The sequence below is a fragment of the Procambarus clarkii genome, chromosome 53 (genome assembly GCF_040958095.1).
Source record: "Procambarus clarkii isolate CNS0578487 chromosome 53, FALCON_Pclarkii_2.0, whole genome shotgun sequence".
Classification (NCBI taxonomy): domain Eukaryota; kingdom Metazoa; phylum Arthropoda; class Malacostraca; order Decapoda; family Cambaridae; genus Procambarus; species Procambarus clarkii.
In genome coordinates this window covers 27209603-27229257 of record NC_091202.1, presented here as the reverse complement: position 1 = coordinate 27229257, position 19655 = coordinate 27209603, and the positions used below count along the sequence as shown (strand labels likewise).

Below are 19655 nucleotides of genomic sequence, written 5' to 3'. Positions count from 1 at the left end.
TGTATCCACCTCCCTTATCAGATAAAAATGGGAGAGGCTGTCTTGGAGAATATATGACATCCAGAAACAAAGCTATATTCAAAAGTTCACCCTCACTGGGGTAGGAAGTGGTTGGAACCCTCTGTTAAGATAATGGGCCACTTATATGCAATCAAAGTGATGCCAAATTGCATAGCCCCCACAGGAGAGTGATGTGATAAAGCTCCATCTTATTTATTTATTTACATACAGTAAAAGAAGGTACACTGGGTTTGTGAGAGTATGTAACATTGGAGTTCTTACATTCATGCAAAGCCATTAACATGCACAGCATTTCAGGCAGAACTAAACTTGTGATATATACCAACACAGGCAATGGATAGCACCATTTTCTGGCTTGCAAACAGTAGTGATGACATGAGGTCCAAACCAACTAACCATCAAAGAAGGCCAAAACCTTGGTACTAAGAAGGAGACAATGAAGCCCCTCCTCAATATGTCTGCTGAAGTCTTTGGTCTGCAAAGTTCTAACCAAATGAAAGAGCCTGAATGTGATAACCGAAATGTCTCACTGTCATCCACTCCTGTGTCAAAGGCCTCAAGTGATGGTTACTGTTGTCACTGCTATGTCCTTTTTATGCGTTGCACTTATAACCTGTCTACTCATTCTTTTGCATCATGTATTTTTGGGATGTTTAAGGCTTCTTTGAGGTGCTGTGGGAGGGTGCATAGGAAGAAGCTACTGAGTGGGCATGCCTAAAAAGACAGTGCCGAGTGAACTGAAACATCCCTTTTTCCGGACAGCACCATGGTTGTTTCTATTTACATCCATTTATACTATTTTCGCAGGTCAACAAGATTCACTTGGGTTCAAGAGTAAGGAGTTTGCATTCATAGTTATGGGTCTTTTAATACGGATAAAGACCTGTTCTGTGAATAAGGTTACATATTCACAGGTCTTTAACTTATTAAAATTGTAATATAAAAATATAAACATACTTATTTTGAGTTTCCTATTTATATGTGCAAAGATGGAAAGAATGAATAGCATCATCTAGTAAAGGAACAAGAGGTAAAGAAAGGATTATGGTGAAAAAGTCTTATTGTATTCTAATGTCTGAGATGTCAAGAGGGTGGAATAAAAAAAATGAGTTCTCACCTGGAGTAAAGGGTCCCACATCACCAGATATGAGATATAACTTTTCCTGAGAAAAGTTTGGCACTATGGTAATTGGAGACTTCTCTGCCAAGAATTCAATTTCAGTAGCATCCATTATGAATCTGCAAACAAGTAAGATATTAACATTTAATACATAAATATACTGAAGCTAATATAATGCTTTTGTGCGAATCCAGTAAACAAAACTGCCTACTGTATTTGTTGTTACGGAACAGCTGGATCAGGATTCAGACTGTACCAACGTTGTACCTGTTGTCTCTATCCAAGTGGCTTAGTCTGTTTTTACCAAATCTATTTATTTATTTATTTAAATATATACAAGGTACATTGGGTTTATGAGAGTACATAGCATTAATGTTTTTACATTCTTGCAAAGCCCCTAACATGCATAGCATTTTGGCAGGTCCTTAATTTAACAGATCATTTTAAGTAGGTAATTTGTAGCAAAATTTGAAGAATATTAACAAGTGCATTGTAAGAAAATTAATAGGTACATTGTAGTAATATTTAAGGATTATCAACAGGTACATTATAGCATAATTTGAGGATTATCAACAATAACATTGTAGCATAATTTGAGGATTATTAATAGGTACACTGAAGTAAAATTTACATTCAACATAACAACCATGATATAAGTTGATAAAAGTGATTACAATGGTGAAGTTGTATGGCTTAGGCACATATATTGGGGGAGTGGGTAGCACAAGATACAGTGCGAGTTTGAAGCATTAGGTAGAAAACTATGAGGATAAAATTAGGTACTTTTTGCAGGCAATGAGTCACAATAACGTGGTTAAAGTATGTTGACCACACCACACACTAGAAGGTGAAGGGACGACGACGTTTCAGTCAGTTCTGGACCATTCTCAAGTCGATTGTGTGAATCGCAATCGACTTGAGAATGGTCCAGGACGGACCGAAACGTCGTCGTCCCTTCACCTAGGTACTTTTTGGTTTTACTTTTGAATAAGGCATAGGCTGCACAGCTTTTTAATTCATTAGGGAATGAGTTCCAAAGACTAGGTACCTTTATTTGCATAGTGTGTTTACACAGATTTAGTTTAACTCTGGGGATATCAAAGATATATTTATTTCCGGTGTGGTGATTATGGGTTCTATTACATCTGTCAAGAAAGAATTTCATATCAGGATTTGCATTTAGGAACAAAGTTGTGCACATGTAAATAGCACAATAGAATGTGTGGAGTTGGTTTATGTTTAGGGATTTAAACAGGAGGGTTGTGTGCTATCTGAAAACAGAGTTTGTTATTGTTCTGATAGCAGTATTAGATGACCGACAGTTGGAAAAGCTGAGCCCAGGAGTTGAAGTAACGGCCATACACTTCGTTAGGTAATATAGATTAAGCCACGTTGGCTAAGTACGATACGAATGGGTTCGTAGAGGCCGTACCTGGAGGAGCTGGACCTGAGTTCCCGCCATCAACACTCACAATGTAAACACAGCCACTCAAGTCCTCCCTAGAACTCTTCCTTTTGATTCAATTTTCCATTTCACATTAACGCCAATATTAACCCACGCGCTCTTATTCATAATACTCACAATTCTCACAATTATTATGTATTTTAGCATTGTGTTTCACATGGAATATTGTTAAAGTATTTATGGTGAGGCTGAAATATGAGGTAGTTCTGCGGGTGTGTGAAGCTGAGGGCAGCAGACGACGGAGGGGTAGGAGGGGGATAGAGAGGGGAAGTGTTGTTATTGTTGTCACAGCTGATCCAGGTGTTGTCACGAGTGTTGCTGTCCTCCCCCATGGCACTCTAGGGGCACCTGCCACCCCACACCGTTATCCCGGTGGTGCCCCAGTGCTTCCTGCAGGTCCCCAGCGCCGGTAGGCTCTCCTGGCGAGGATAATTACGCTGGCACGCTCGCCCAGAGATTATTGCATCATGGATGTGTAAACACAGCTGATCACGAGTGTCCCGGCTGATTGTTAGTGCATCAGCTGTTTCGAGTGCATCAGCTGTCTCGAGTGTGTCCGGTGTCTCGAGTGCCTCGGGTGTCTCGAGTGCCTCGGGTGTAGTGTGACAGTCCATCGAAGCGTGTGTGGAAGTGTTATTGTTCGTACACTTTGGTCAAAGTTGTGAAAATATAGAAGACTTCTCTAGTATCGAAAAGGTTGTTTCCTAACACTTCCCAAGGTAAGTAGGGACCCCCCCCCCCTTTCCTTCCTTCCCCCTTTGGTGTTGCGGTGACATTCCCCCCTACCCCCCCTCCGGTCCAACCACTTGGATTGGACGGTAGAGCGACGGTCTCGCTTCATGCAGGTCGGCGTTCAATCCCCGACCGTCCAAGTAGTTGGGCACCATTCTGTCCCCCCGTCCCATCCCAAATCCTTATCCTGACCCCTTCCCAGTGCTATATAGTCGTAATGACTTGGCGCTTTCCCTGTTAACTCCCCCCCCCCCCCCCCCGGTTAGTGTTGCGGTGACCGCACAACTTGTAAATAAGTATGTAATTAACAAAACCTTTAATGATATTTCAAATTCAGGTATCAGAGATATAGGGAACTAATCAGTTAAATCTAGTGACGCCTGACCTTTGCCGTTATCCGAATGGTCTTGTAATTACCACTAGGATTTGACTGTCCTCTGGTGTTGTAGTGACTAGTAGGTGGTGGTGATGGTTCTGGTGTTGTAGTGACTAGTAGGTGGTGGTGATGGTTCTGGTGTTGTAGTGACTAGTAGATGAATGGTGGTGTTAGTGATGGTTCTGGTGTTGTAGTGACTAGTAGACGAATGGTGGTGTTAGTGATGGTTCTGGTGTTGTAGTGACTAGTAGACGAATGGTGGTAGTTCTGGTGTTGTAGTGACTAGTAGATGAATGGTGGTGGTGGTGGTAGTTCTGGTGTTGTAGTGACTAGTAGATGAATGGTGGTGTTAGTGATAGTTCTGGTGTTGTAGTGACTGTAGAGTGAGTGTTAAGAGAGCTGCACTCGGAAATAAGAGACCCGCACTCCACACGGAAATGGTGTGGAAATCCACAAGTGTTTCCAGGATTTATAATGAATTAAAGCTTCCCATCCATATTAATGATCAAAACATTAATTTCCTGTACAGATAACACCTAAGATAACATTTTAAAGCGCAAATCGCCCCAACAAGGGTATCCTGTAAATTGTATTGGTCTTGTATATGTGTATACAAGTCAACCAATCTTTGTAAAAATTTCTTGTATGTATGTACCTTACCTAAATAAACATTTATTTATTTATTTATTTATTTATTTATAGGCTGTGAATAGATCCATTGCTAATGGTATATCTGACAATTCTACAGTAGTCTATCCCTCATCAGCTTGATAAAACATCACATTCATAAAGATTTTCCAGTAGCCTAATAAGATACCACACCAGGATACCAGACGCTGTCCTTAGTGATTAAGTCCCAAATTGGGACTAGAATTTACCTATCGTTCAGCAATTTCAACTTCAAAATTTGTAAAAGATCCTATTAAGCTATTCATCAGTTTAGCTACAAGGAAAAAACTGATTTGGTGAGCGTGGAGAAGCCAGGAAGGTTGATTTAATTAGTAAAGTGATGATGGAGTGTGTGCGCGCGCGCGTGCAACCTTGATACTGATGCTGCAGATGTTATCTCCGTCCGCTGTGTTCATGGTTATCACAGGATTGTTGTGTAATCTACTACTTTATATTTGTGCATTATATTTTTTTTGTCCTGAAATCTGCAATTTTTATATACTGTTGCCAGTAGTATTAAAACTGTAGTGTACATTATATTGTACTATAGTTAATATATAGTTCAGCTATAGTTAATATAGCTGAAAGTTGCATTTTGTATGCACTATATTGCTAAATTTGGGATTGACAGCAATCATTATTCTTCCGTTGTTGAATGGTGTTCTCTGGTCTCTGGTTTGTCCACGTCGACTTTCTATTAACTCTGACATTTTCTTTGAAATTGATTTTCTTCCTTGATCAGGCTTGCTCGTATTTTCTTCTAGTAGCATTCATATTATTAGTTATTATTAATATACATATTTTGTATTAAAACTGAATAAGGACAACGATGGTTTGGATGACTAAGCAAACTTGACTAGCTTCCTTTGTTTAGCTTGATAAGCCTGCTGTCCAACTACTTGGGATGGACGGTAGAGCGACGTACGTGCTCGCTTCATGCAGGTCGGCGTTTAATTCCCAACCGTCCAAATGGTTAGGCATCATTCCTTCCCCCCGTCCCATCCCAAATCCTTATCCTGACCCCCTTCTCAGTGCTATATATCCGTAATGGCTTGGCGCGTCTCCTGATAATTTACTTCCCTTGTTAAGCCTGTTTTTTCGCATTTTTCCGAAACTGATTTTTTAAGAGTCGAGCAGTTCTCACTGTCAGGTGTGGGAGAGCTGATCATGGAGGCCTATACATATCACGAGTTTTCCCTGGATTCGAACCCTGAATTCTTGATTGTGCGTCGAGAACGAACCCGACTATACTACTGGGACCCTCTTGTTCCTTGTATACTTGTTCCTTAACATGAAATCGCCTGCATGTACTTGCGGGGGTTGAGCTCTGGCTCTTTGGTCCCGCCTCTCAACTGTCAATCAACTGGTGTACAGGTTCCTGACCCTACTGGGCTCTTATCATATCTACACTTGAAACTGTGTATGGAGTCTGCCTCCACCACATCACTGTCTAATGCATTCCATTTGTCAACTACTCTGACACTGAAAAAATTCTTTCTAATGTCTCTATGGCTCATTTGGGCACTCATTTGTGCCCACATGAATGCAACCTCCCCACCCCACCCCCACACACATACAAATGTGTGTTGGGGGGGGAGGGGTGCCAAGTGGCAGTAGTGTATCAGTCATGTAGGGGACACTCTAGCATGACAACGGTGCCAAGGCTCTTCCCAGAATAGCTGTGGTGTATCACTCCTGGATTATGAGGTTTATTTATTTATTTATTTATTTATTTATTTATTTATTTATTTATAGTTAATTTGTAGCAAAACTGAAAAATGTTAACAGGTACATTGTAAGAAATGTTGAAGAAAATTAGTAGGTACATTATAGTAAAATTCGAGGATTATCAACAGGTTCATTTGTAGCATAATTTGAGGATTATTTCTAGGTACATTGTAGTAAAATTTGCGTCCAACATAACCATGATGTAAGATGATGGCAGTGATTACAACCGTGAAGTTGTATGTCTTAAGCACATATTTTTGGGGGAAATGGGTAGCACAAGATACAGTGCGAGTTTGAACTTAAGGTTAAACCTAAAGTTAAGATCAAGTTTGAAGTGTGAGTTTAACGTGTCACTAAGGGTCGAAACATGAGGTACGCCTCGTTATTCATGCATTTGCATTCGATAAGTCTATCCTGAAAGTTTGGTTTGTGATGCTGGGACCTCATATGCAAGAGATGTGCCAATGGATGAGAAGAAACTATTGAATTTAGAAGAATTTAGAAGGGTTCAGAGTAGGCCATCGTCACCAGTTAGGAATAGAGCATTTTGATTAGTTTTTTTTCTTTTATACTGGGAAATGTGTTCCGTGTTTTTTTCGTCACACTCATTTAATGAAATTGTTTTCATGGGTTGTTTTGGCTCTTATTATCTTTGATAGCGTTGAGGAGTTCCTCTTAGACAGTTGCCCGAAACGCATTGCGTAATAGTGGCTTTAGGCACTGTATGTACTAGCTCTATCTATATATCAATCCATTAATGTAACATCACTTGTATGTATGTACCTTACCTGAATAAACATATTTATTTATTATTTATTTAATTCTCATTAACAAGTATCCCTTTGCATTTTTGTTAGATTTAACTGTTTATCTTTTTGGTTGTGACTTGTTAGCATTGATAGTTTGCCTGGACTTTTATGTTGCAATTGATTACGTATAGTGCCGTCTCGCTGATGCGTTGGTGGTGTTTATTATATTAATGCTGTCACCACGTGCGGTTAGGCTTGGTGTGGGCACTTGTGTGTGATAATTCTCCCTTATCGCAGACAGGAAGTCTGTGCTTGGCCATAACGACGTGTCTAGGGCTCTGGGGCCAGATTCACGAAAGCAGTTACGCAAGCACTTACGAACGTGTACATCTTTCCTCAATCTTTGACGGCTTTGGTTACATTTATTAAACAGTTTACAAGCATGAAAACTTCCCATTCAACTGTTGTTATTGTTATAAACAGCCTCCTGGTGCTTCGGAGCTCATTAATTGTTTAATAATTGGAAACAAAGGTGCCAAAGATTGAGAAAAGATGTACAGGTTCGTAAGTGTTTGCGTAAGTGCTTTCGTGAATCTGGCCCCTGGCCAACTGCTGACCTTCAAGATGCAACCTACAGGTTACCTATTTGAATGCTAGGTTAACAAAGGCATCAGGTGAAATGAGACATGCCCAACCGTTTATCATCCCAAAAGTTCTAATCTCTGTTGTTAGTAGAAATTTGGTCAGTGTTGTATCTTGTATATTATAAGTGTCAGGTGTATTTATATTTATCCCTGATCCTTTTTGTTTTTAGTTTTATAAAATACTGGGAACACTAACAGGAAATTACATTAATTAGCTTTTTATTATTATTATTTTCTACCACAGACGTGGCCACACACTTACAATGCTAATCAGCATATATATATATTAATTTTTTTCTGTCCTCCATGGACAGAGTGAGAGATCTATTAAACATACAGTTCAGGGATTTATTGAACAATCAACCACAGAAGGTGATTGTAGTGCTTTTAAAATGCTAATCTAACCTACAGACATAAATACGTGGATACACAGATTTACGTCTGCCCTACATAAAGTGTTGGATGTGTCTTTTACATAGTGCCACTAATGTGCATTTGCAAAAAGTGAAATGCAATTCTGAAGCAGTGTATGTTGCCTTTGCACATGTACGTTTTCTTAATCTAATAATTAATAAAAGAGAAAACGTTTATGAGATAAAAGGTACACTAAAGTATTTCTTAAGGTATTATGTAGCGCGTTGTTTGAATAGAATCAATGATGCATGCAAAGATTTCGACAGTCTGAAATAAAGGGTATTATTTCATTGTATATTTTTTACAATTACAGACCCTTATAATTATAAGATTGCGGACAAAACATGATAGAACTGATCTCATCCTCATAAAGACATCTGTTTTAAAGAAAGGTCATTCATTAATTTAATCATAATTTTGCAAGTATTTACCTACTTATAAGTTTCTTAGATTAAGGACTTGCCCGAAACGCTGCGCGTACTAGTGGCTTTACAAGACTGTAATTACTATGCTATGTATCCTCACAATCCCAATGTATCTTCTTGTATATATATAAATAAATAAATAAAGGTCAATCATCACAGAATTGAGGGTCTTCAGGGTTAACAACACTACAAATCAGACATGATAGGGCTGATCTCGTCGAAACCTTAAGTTGGAATGTCACCCAAACAAGGAACAATGCCAGGCAGAAAACGGGGGATAGTTTTTTTTCCACCCATAAGGATATTGACCCCGTAGGAGCGATAGAGACCAAGATATTGCCACAGTTCAAAATCCAAGTGGATAAAAATCATCGGGATAAATGGAGAGGAGAAGGAGACCTTTTGACAAGCCGCCACATTCCTGTCCCCATCAAGGTCTCTAAAGAGATAATTCTGAGGGTCCTTATCTATGATAAGAGATCATGGCCCTCGGGTAAAATACTTGAAATATACTGAACAGTTTAGACGATATTAATCTAGAGCAACTCTCCAAATGTTTAACCGTGAATTACATGATGTTTAGGTAACTTATTATGCACTAAACACCCTAACCGTGTGTGCGGAGGTGGAACAATAATGCACTGCATTTTGTACGCTATGGTCCCATACGGGCAAAATATATGGTACTATCATAATCTTATATTAAAGTTTTTTTGTGCTTAATTAGTGTCATTGGATTATAGCTGCTATGGAAGTGGGAATAAGTTTCGTAAGGGCGTGATTATAATGCTAACGCCTGTTTTCAATTTTTTTTTTATTGATTTATTTATATATACAAGAGTTGTTACATTCTTGTACAGCCACTAGTACGCATAGCGCTTCGGGCAGGTCGTTAATCCTAATTTTTCCCTGGAATACGACCCGTCAAATCGTTGTTACAACCAAGTACACATTTTACTGTTGGGTTAAACAGAGGCTACAGTTAAGGATTGACGCCCAGTAAATCCTCCCCGGCCAGGATACGAACCTAGGACAAAAAGCGCTCGAGAAACACCAGGCGAGTGTCTTATAACCACTACACCATGGGGATTGTGGTGCGTCTGCCACTACCGTTTAGCTGCGTAATTACTATTAAGTTTTAGTCTGGTTTTTTTCCCCCACACCTTGCCCGAAACGCTATGCGTATTAGTGACTTTAGGTATTGTATGTACTAGCTCTATCTGTAAATCCAACTTTATGTTTGTAACTCATCTTCTATGTACTCTTACCTGAATAAAAATTAGAATTTAGTGTGTTCCGCTTACTGTTCATTAGCGTTAAGCGTAGCAGGGAGTGGCTGGCCCGACCCCCAACGGTTGGGAGGGGGGGGGGACGCGGATACTGGTTTTTTAAATTGCTTGTACCTGTTCTGCCTTTGATGTGAGTGATGCATTTCTCCTCAGGTTATATATATATTTGTTAATTAAAATAATATATATATATATTTGGCAAGCTAAAGTAATACATTTGTTATACGCATGGATTAAACCTACATGCCAACTGGATCATGCCACGGGATAGGATACACTGAAGAGTTGGACATAACCGACCATTTGAGTCGTTAGAGGCAACACTAGTATAACCAGTAATACCAGAACAACAAATTAAAAAAAAAACATGCTAGGCTCCGCAATTAGTATTTATGTCAAAGAAGTCGAGATTCCCCTAAGACTAGAGAGGAAATTCCGATCCTGTGGTACAGCCAGTGGGTGACCTAGGGCGGTCAGTGTTGGTACTCAGCCTGGCGTACAGGTGACAGTTGTTGACTTGCCAAAAAGAGTTTCAGCATCTAAGATATATAGGTGGACGTGGGAGCAGCGCGGTTAGTGATCTTTGCTTTTAAGAGAGTTCACTAACCGCTTGGGTGCTATAGACCGGAACTTTTGTTCCAAGTCTATAGCAAGTCCAAGTCTTGGAACTTTTCTTCAAAGTTCCTCATCAGCAGTTGTGATGAGGGAGTTAGCATTTGCAATGGACCTCAAGTTTTATAATTTAGTGGCGTCATTTATCATAATTTTCAGGAAATTGATAAACATCTTCAGCTCAGTCGATTAAGGCAGTGTCTGGGATGCTCCCGGACGCAGGTTCGAATCCTCGCCACGGCCCTTGTGGATTTGTTCATCTTCAGGGTCGTGTTATGTATGGACTGGCTTTGTTCTCAACTCACAGGCGTGGTTGCCGCGTACGATTTCCGGGCGGGACAGAAATTGTTGGGTACGTTTCTTTTAATTTACTACCTCTGTTCATCTAACAGTAAATAGGTACCCAGGGGTTAGGAAACTCTTGAGTGGCTGCATCCTGGGAAGGGTTAATAGTTCGACCTTGGGGGACCTCGTTACTAGCCTAAAGTATGTACAAACATGATTCTTATCCCCGATAAAACGAATTACAATGAGGCAATTAGGATCATATTTTCAACAAGGCAAATGATTATATCCACTTGCCTTGCTATCGGAGAGGCTCCTCTTTACAATAATAAAGGTTTACGATTATAATGCTTCCAAAGAGCCTACTCTTGGTCTTAACAGACATAAATATCAAGAGTTTCATACAAATGTCAACTAAAAGACAGCAGTCCCCACTACAGTATCTTTGCCACTTAAACTGGCTCAGTTTATATCCTTGCACACTGAATCATGACCGGCCAGTTCACACCAGATTGACGCTCGCCCTTACTCTTGTACTTTATACCAACGACGAAGCTATAGCTTGTATTTATACTCCTTAATTTAAATTTTGCCCCGAGGGGCGAGTTTATTGGGCAGCGCCAACATATCATACTCCTGTCTTGCCCATGTGTCTTGTGGAGGGAAAAGGGAGGGGGGGGGGGGTTCATCTTTTGTGCCACAAGTTTGCAGTGTTTATTGTGCTGTCGTTAGAAATCGACAAATGTGTCCCAACAAAAGACATGCTTGCTTTTCACTCAACCAAATTACTTACCGCCCTGCTTTCACCGTGACATATGTTGAGGATGGTTTTTTGTATTGACTTGAAATTTAGAAAGCCTTTTTATTATTATTATTAATGGCTACTGTAGTCAAATTTTGCCATTACAGACCCTGGTGTCCATTTGTATACTAATAAAACAAATTATTTGGGAAGACTTGTCTGTATGATTCTGTGGCAACGATTGTCTTGATGACTTAGGTACGACTAAGAAGTATAACTACCATAGAAATTCAACAGCGTATGCTAATCATGATTTTATTTCTGTTTTACATGTTCTTCTTTGTTTCTGTGCCCTCTGATACTTTGATAGTGATGAGGCTCAAATGGTTTGATGCTGTGAATGACAGTTGAGGGGGTGGCATGTGAGGCTGCTTGCCTAATGTAAGGGCGAGACAAATTTATCAGTTTCCCGTGCACAAAGACCCATATATATATATAATCTTGTTGCTGTGTCTGTCGAGGAGGGAGGGGAGCGTTGTTGGAGGAAACACAATTATTTTAAAGAGATCAGTATTGAGGATATCAATTCCAAGAATAATTTCATTGTCAGGAGAAAAGGGGGTTGTGATTTTGATTTACAATCGCCTAGAGAGCCATAAAAGACCCAGATAAGTATTTATGTATATTCTACATTCACATATATCACCTAAGGTAATGAGTAGACATGGAGAGCCAAGCTGGTGGAAGTTGCAGAAAGACACTTTCTTACATATATGAGGGAGGAGAAACGGAGATAGACAGCGAGAATATTAATTCAAATGCCAATGGGGGACCAGCGACTACTGTGTATTAGATTTTTGAATGTGTAGTTAGGAACAACGAGGAGGGGAGTAGAAGACTAGCTTTGCATAAAGAGTACCAGAAAATAAGAATTCTTAGAATACAGAGGGAAATAGAACTCGAAACAAAGAGACGATGGACTTCTCGATACATGAAAGAAAATGTAAAGAAGCTGAAGAAAGCTTTGAAGAAGATTTGTTCATCATTGTGTATATTCCTTGATATAGTTTTCAGTTCGATAAGAAAAGCCCAAAGATATGGAAAACTGCTAATATGTAAGGAAAAAAGGATACAGAAGCTAGTGAACTACAGATTGATATCACAAGTATCTTTAATGCAAGATTGACCAAGCACTCTTAATCGATTTTTATTCTTGACATAGGTCGAATAGCCACAGCTCTATACAGGAAAATTGGGGGGGGGGGTAGAAATAGCCTAAGCTACTCTATCCCTTTGAGATGTATATCTTTCTTATCTCAATAAACATACTTGAACTTGAACTTATACAGGAAAAAACGTACTTGGCATAACTATGAATATATTATGTTGATTCCATTAAGATGTTCTAAGTTATATCCTAGCTACGAGGTACAATACACGGACATAGCCGGCGTATACTGCCTACGCATCGGAGGCACAGAGACATTGGGCCACATTGGTACAGTATATTGTACATAGTACTCTCTCACCTGTGATCAAATGACAAATGCGGTTTGTTATTGCAGATGGCGAGTGCCGATGACACGTCAGACGATGAGGGAAAGGAGAAGCTACTGACGAGGTAAGTCGAAGAAATGTATATTATTTTTCACTCGGAATGTTCGGTAATATGTTTATTGTTTGTGATGTGTCATATATGAACACGGTGTTCTGAACGGGGTGAGAATAACTTGAGCTACCTCACCCCTTTTGTGTGTATTTTACCTCAATAAACTTATTTCAATTTCAAAAGGTAAGCCCCACCCTGCTGACCTGTTTCCTACAGTTTATTGAGACCTACCTCGATGACCTTTCGCAAGCCATCCTCCTGTTTTAGATAGTGCTCTTTGTAACTATGTTCACCATAGTACAAATATTGAGATATTAAGCGATTTGATAGTAGAATTTTGTATTCACTTTATAAGAGTCCGAAAAAATGAAGTTAAAAACAAATGTAAATATTTCTAGGCCTAATATAACACACATATGTACTATATTAGGCCTCAGATAGCGTGTATTAGGCCTAAGAAGGTTAGCCTGTCTTTGCTACATAAGCAGAAAATCGTTTTCCAATTTGTCCAAATTCAATAGTACTGATTTCTACTTTCTAATTGCATTATACGTCGCTATATGTACTATGGTCCTCATCCTTCCTATAAGTACTATCAAAACTGGAGGATGGGGCTGCCTTCCTAGGCCACTGTGAAGTAACTCACAGGACGAGTATGGGACACGATAAACTACCGCACACAGGAAGGGTATTGGGGTGCACAATAAACTAGCCGCCTCCTGCGGCAACACTCAGATGTGGAAGCCAATGGGCTTCCATTAGCCCATTGCTAATGGAAGCCAGCTAGAGACGCGTCAGGAAAACAAATTTTCAGCGTAAAGTCTCGGGTAAATGGGACGGGCTACAAGAAGAGATTGTTGAGGCAAATTCAAAAAGCACCCTGAACAGGAAACGCGACCCCAAATAGGAGAAATGAAAGTTATAACATTAACTAATGATGAAACAATGGGGCTAGTGAGAGTTTGGTCGACCCTGTAAACACAACTAGGCTAATATATACACACGCGCGCGCACATATGATATTGAAAATAGTAATTACACTTCAAATGACCGAAAGCCAAATTCCTAGAGACGAGTACGCTCAAGTCCACCCACCGACAAACATCACTTGTTTTCATTTCACAGCTAAAATAGTCACATCAATGACGTGAAATAACTAAATGAGCTGTCACCAGGCTGCATCCTCTAGCCTATCCGTGTAGGAATTTCCAGTGCTCAGATCCTTGGGTGGGGGGGAGTTGGCAAGGTAGTACCCGTACCCTACCCCGCCTCCCAGGCCGGCGTTGCCTGTCGCCAACTGGTACTGACCTGAAGCCTCGTTGGAAAGTGCGTATTTCGAAGGGCAGAGAGGTACCCTCTCAACCAACCTGAGGCTCCTGTAACCAGCAAAACCTAGTTATTTCCAGCCTAACCGGCCAGGCAACATGGCCCCTGCTCATTATTGCAACGTGAAAAACAAAGGAGCCTCACAATTTCGCTTTTGTAATGTTGGTAACCTGAGTCTTCTCTTTGACTGTCAAGGTGAATTACTGACATGTTCATCAAAATAGGTATTTTATTCCTGTCTTCAATTCAATTTACATATATTTCTCCTATTAAATCAAACAAACCCAAGGGGAAAAGTATGGTGACCAGTTTGTGGTAAGTTAATTCTGAAGACTTCGTCCCATATTTGAAATTTTAATGTTATAATTTTAATTAGTATTCTAATTATAGAAGTAATTAAAATTTGATTTATTCAAGTTAAATACGTATTCTAATTATAGAATAAATAATTAAAAATAGGTAATTAAAATTCTAGGTAAGATGTAATTATAGAATTGTATAATTATAGTAATTATAGAATTCTACAATTATAGTAATTATAGAATTCTACAATTATAGAATTCTACAATTATAGAATACAATTATAGTAATTATAGAATTTTATAGTTATAGTAATTATAGAATTCTACAATTATAGTAATTATAGAATTATAGAATTATCATTATAGTTATGATTATAGAATTAAAATTTTTGAAAGGTATGTTTGACGATTTTGCGTTGCATTATCAAACTTTAAAAGTAATAAACCAATATTCGAGGGTCTTGTATAGATGAAAATGCTAGTTCAGATATGTGAAATATGAGGTGACCAACTAGGCCTACTGGTGGAGTAATGTATGCCTGTCCCGGCGCCTGCTGCAATTGTCACTCTTGAGATGATTTCGGGGCTTTAGTGTCCCCGCGGCCCGGTCCTCGACCAGGCCTCCACCCCCAGGAAGCAGCCCGTGACAGCTGACTAACACCCAGGTACCTATTTTACTGCTAGGTAACAGGGGCATAGGGTGAAAGAAACTCTGGCCATTGTTTCTCGCCGGCGCCTGGGATCGAACCCAGAACCACAGGATCACAAGTCCAGCGTGCTGTCCGCTCGGCCGAGGCTGTCACTTTACTCCAGTGTACTGTCCTGTTGTTCCTAAGCCAAATAACAATTTGATATATTGAATTGCCCAAGCGGCTCCAATATCTGGCCTAAGGCCTGTCTTGAGGTTATCTTGAGATGATTTTGGGGCTTAGCGTCCCCGCGGCTCGGTCCTCGACCAGGCCTCCTTTTTTTATTACAAATCGCCAGGAAGCAGCTGTCTTAACTCCCAGGTAGCTATTTACTGTTAGGTGAACAGGAACATCAGGGTGAAAGAAACCGCCCATTTGTTTCCGCCGGGGATCGAACCCGGAACTTTAGGACTACGAATCCTGAGCGCTGTCCTATCAGCCGTCAGGCAACCCAAGTCGCAATATGATTGTAGCAAGAGTTTGATTCGTCACAAGGAAAGGTGACTTCTCAGCAATTGTATTTTCACGTTTTGACCTCTAAGGACAATGGCGTTATAAGTCGGATGGTTAAAACAATTCAGTATTTGAGCGTAGGCTGCGGTGGTGGGCGGCCTGGCCCCCGGGGTGCTGGGAGGCGGGCAGCTGGGTCCCTCTGGTAAGAACTAGCTCTCATCTGGACGGATCGAGTCCGGGCGTCTCTGGAAATATCAAGACAATACCCAAGGCGCTAACAGGAGGCTATTAGGGGGTAACTAGCCAGTGCGGACTGTTGGCCACTGGGAAGGTTACGGGCTCACCATAGCCCGTGCTACTGGATCTTCTTGTTCTGAGTAGCTGAATCTAAAACAACAACTGGGAGGGAGTCCAAGTATCAGGTGAAAGAGCTATGATTCTCATGCTTTCATGCTTCGGGTCTAACATAGAAGCTTAGGAGAGATAGATGTCTAGAGAATAACATAGAGGCTTGGGTAGCAATAACAACATTACACAGGGAAATCACATTGACGTGATACATCAAAGAACCAATCCACAGGAAAGGCACTACGGGCTCACCATAGTCCGTGTTACTTGGAACTTTTTGTTCCAGGTAGCGAATCTTTAACAACAACAAACAATCCACAGGAGCCTTGACTAGGGTTCGAACCTATGCGCTGAGTGGTTCCAGACGCGCTCTAGTCAACTGTACCACAACATGGTAAAAAAAAATAGCAATTTGGAGTGCTACTGCCCCCTTTAGTGGAAGCCTCGGTACCCTCGTGGTGGTGGGGGAGGGCAGTAGCACTCCAGGTTGCAATTTTGTTTACCATGTCGTGGTACAGTTGACTAGAGCGCGTCTGGGAACGCTTATCGCATAGGTTCGAACCCTTATCAAGGCTCCTGTGGATTTGTTCAATAACAACATTGCCAGGATACCAGATGTCGGGAGAAAAATGCAAATGAGTCCCAGGAATTGGGGTAATCATGAATGTTGTGTAAAATAACTAAGAATCAAGATGTTAGGTGATGCTCAAATAGGATTCCAGATACCGTGAGATATAAGTATTGGGTAAAGCGTAGCTCTGGTGTAAGAGGAAGGGTTTGACCAGACCACACACTAGAAGGTGAAGGGACGACGACGTTTCGGTCCGTCCTGGACCATTCTCAAGTCGATTCTCAATCGACTTGAAAATGGTCCAAACGTCGGACCGAAACGTCGTCGTCCCTTCACCTTCTAGTGTGTGGTCTGGTCAAACTACTTCAGCCACGTTATTGTGACTCATCGCCTGCACGTGGAAGAGCTTCTGAGCTCATAAACCGTTAGATAAAGATACGCCCCTCCACCTTGATTGATGAATGATGTACAGCTTTCTTACGGGCTCGGTATAGCCCATGCTACATGGAAATGTTGTTCAGAGGTGCTGAATGTTTACAGTAAGGGGACACGTTAATGTGGGATGAATCCTGCTGCAGGTCTCTTGGTTAGGACGTTTGGTCACTGATGTATTCTTCATGTTACAGGGAGGCGGAGACGGGTGCCGTCATCAAGAAAGTCAGGTAAGGGGAGATAATGTTTGTTTACTGCACACAACACCCAACCAAAATGTTTGCTAACATTTCCATAACACTTAAAGTACCAATTTTAAATTTATTCCAACATTATTCCTCTACATCTGTAGTTAGTTTATCATGCTGGTATCATCTGTCTTCACATACACTTACCACCCTCGTTTAATGTCAGTAGCTGAAATGCCCTCTCCACCTTCCCTTTACTAAACTAAGTGTTACTTAATATGTATATTGTTTGTGATGTGTGTCTATGTATGTATTAACACGATGTACTGAACGGGGTGAGAATAGCTTGAGCTACCTCATCCCTTTGTGTGTATTTTACATCAATAAACTTATTTCAATTTCAAGAGTGTTACCTGTACTAAAAGATGCACCCGTCTCTAGCATGCCCTCCATGTTTGCCACGGATGATTTCCCGTGTTCAGTAACGGATTGGTGTTGTAATGTGTGTGTGCCCAACCTGTAGAGGATACCAGTTGTCCTGAACATCCATTCATTACTAACTTTAAGAACTCTTTCGCTTCCTAACAATTGCCGGGTAGTGCCTCATTCCTATGCTTTTCCACAGTTGTCCCTGCGTTTAGGTTGTTAACAGGTTATCATTATCACTCCAGGAATTACTACTGGTATCGATCATTAACTTTTTGACCTTGATCGACTAGTAGTAATTCGGGGAGGGGGGTATGGTTGTAAACCGAATGGTGGATCGTATTCCAGGGAAATCTAGTATGGGTGAGGTTTAGGCTGAACTATGGGAATGGAGAACTGTAAGCCTTGTTGTAAGTGTTAGAAGGCTACAGGTGAAAACTACTTCCACGTGGTAATAGAGGATAATATACAAGAATCGACTTGAGAATGGTCCAGGACGGACCGAAACGTCGTCGTCCCTTCACCTTCTAGTGTGTGGTCTAGTCATCAATATACAGCCCCTCTCCAACCTATTAACTACCTATACTTCACTGCTCTCTGCCCCAGGAAAGTGTTCCCACATTATATTGCTCCTATTTTTGTTGCACAATGTCTAAGCGAGTCAGCACCTATTTTCATCACTCGCTCGTATATTAAATAATTTATAATGTGTCTATTAATAGAGTTAAGGGAGCGGGGTTAACCCTTTTTAGTAAGAACACGAAACACACACTGCAAGTGCCCAATATAGAGACGAGAAGTCATTCAGAGCACGTCTAGGAGTTGTATTCTACGTACGCTCTGTTACCAGAGCAGACTCCATTTTTTTTGTTAACACGTTTAGATACATCTGCATTTGTGCAGCTACCCTAGACTATGTGAAGGGGAGTACAGTGTCACAAAACTAGCTACGTGATGCTAAAATCTCCATCACACAGGATGGCTAGTCATACAAAGGCATGTGATCAGTAGTCTGCACAGGTAAAGTCTGGGTGCATTATGAGGATATCATCATGAACACAAGGGTGAATAAGGTAGCAGTGGTACTAAAAGTCCCAGTGGTAGTAGTGGTACATCTCGCAGGATGGTTAGTCATACGGGGCCATATGTTCAGTAGCCTGCACTGGCAAATTTTGGGTGCATTATGAGGATATCATCAAGAACACGAGAGTGAATAAAGTAATTGCAAAGCTCCAGGTACCTCATGCCAACGGGTCTGAATGGCCTGATAACTGAGCAGTCGGTGATGTAGTTAGCAAGATCATGCCCCAGTTCCTGTTACAACCCGTCCTCTTACAAATTACGTCGCTTTTCGCTCGTATGCGCACTCAGGCTAAAATGGACGTAATTTGAAATAAAATCGGCTCCCGAAAGTGACTTACTCTCCCGTTTTCTGTTGTGGGTCCTCAAGTTGAGCACGGTTGTGTTGTACATGAACTAACGTGGCAAGTGTAAAATACTAAGTCATCTATCTGTATTGTAGTTGTGATGTAGAAAATCTTATTACTACCTACACTGACTCTGTAAATGTATATAGACCACTGGAACCTCACCAACGCACGCGGTATGTCTCGTTTGCACTGGAGGAGAGATAGATATAGATAGATAGTAATTTATAGAAGAAAAACTTGCAAAGTGCGGTTTATAATACACAGACGCAAATAAGAACTTGTGGAGTTAGACGTTGATGAGTATGGACTCCAGTAAGTGCGTCTCGGCAGCAGAATTATGACGGAATGACAGGTCCTTGTCTACCCCTCAATCTTCTACCAGGGTCGTTGTCTACCCCTCAACCTTCTACCAGGGTCGTTGTCTACCCCTCAACCTTCTACCAGGGTCGTTGTGAAATCATGCCACAAGTTAAGCTGGTTTGAATATATTGGTTCTTTATTTACCGAACATGACAATCCAAAGAAAGACCAGTTTGCTAGTCTGAGCCCGGCTGATGCGTCGTTATTGTTCCCGCGCGTGCGCACGACCTTCACTTGTGCGTTCCCGCGC

At 40.8% G+C, this 19655-nt stretch overlaps 2 protein-coding genes across 5 annotated transcripts in view; one reads left to right on the top strand and one right to left on the bottom strand.

Annotated features, from left to right (window-relative positions):
* The window catches only part of LOC138352374 (prestin-like), a 64833-nt gene that overhangs the window by 4946 nt on the left and 40232 nt on the right, over nt 1-19655 (top strand). The window contains exons 1-3 of one of the 2 annotated variants that reach the window (XM_069304831.1): nt 3038-3325; nt 12837-12892; nt 17196-17231. In XM_069304831.1, the coding sequence (XP_069160932.1) occupies nt 12837-12892; nt 17196-17231 (92 nt within the window). In that variant the 5' untranslated portion in view covers nt 3038-3325. Of the gene's footprint in view, nt 1-3037; nt 3326-12836; nt 12893-17195; nt 17232-19655 lie in introns of those variants that run through there. The other variant, XM_069304832.1, reaches the window with a different exon arrangement.
* Nucleotides 1-19655, bottom strand: part of LOC138352377 (probable DNA replication complex GINS protein PSF2) — a 37529-nt gene that overhangs the window by 4221 nt on the left and 13653 nt on the right. The window contains exons 1-2 of one of the 3 annotated variants that reach the window (XM_069304839.1): nt 2574-2896; nt 1139-1260 (exon numbers count right to left, since the gene is read on the bottom strand). In XM_069304839.1, the coding sequence (XP_069160940.1) occupies nt 1139-1253 (115 nt within the window). In that variant the 5' untranslated portion in view covers nt 1254-1260; nt 2574-2896. Of the gene's footprint in view, nt 1-1138; nt 1261-2573; nt 2897-19655 lie in introns of those variants that run through there. The other 2 variants (XM_069304841.1, XM_069304840.1) reach the window with 2 other exon arrangements.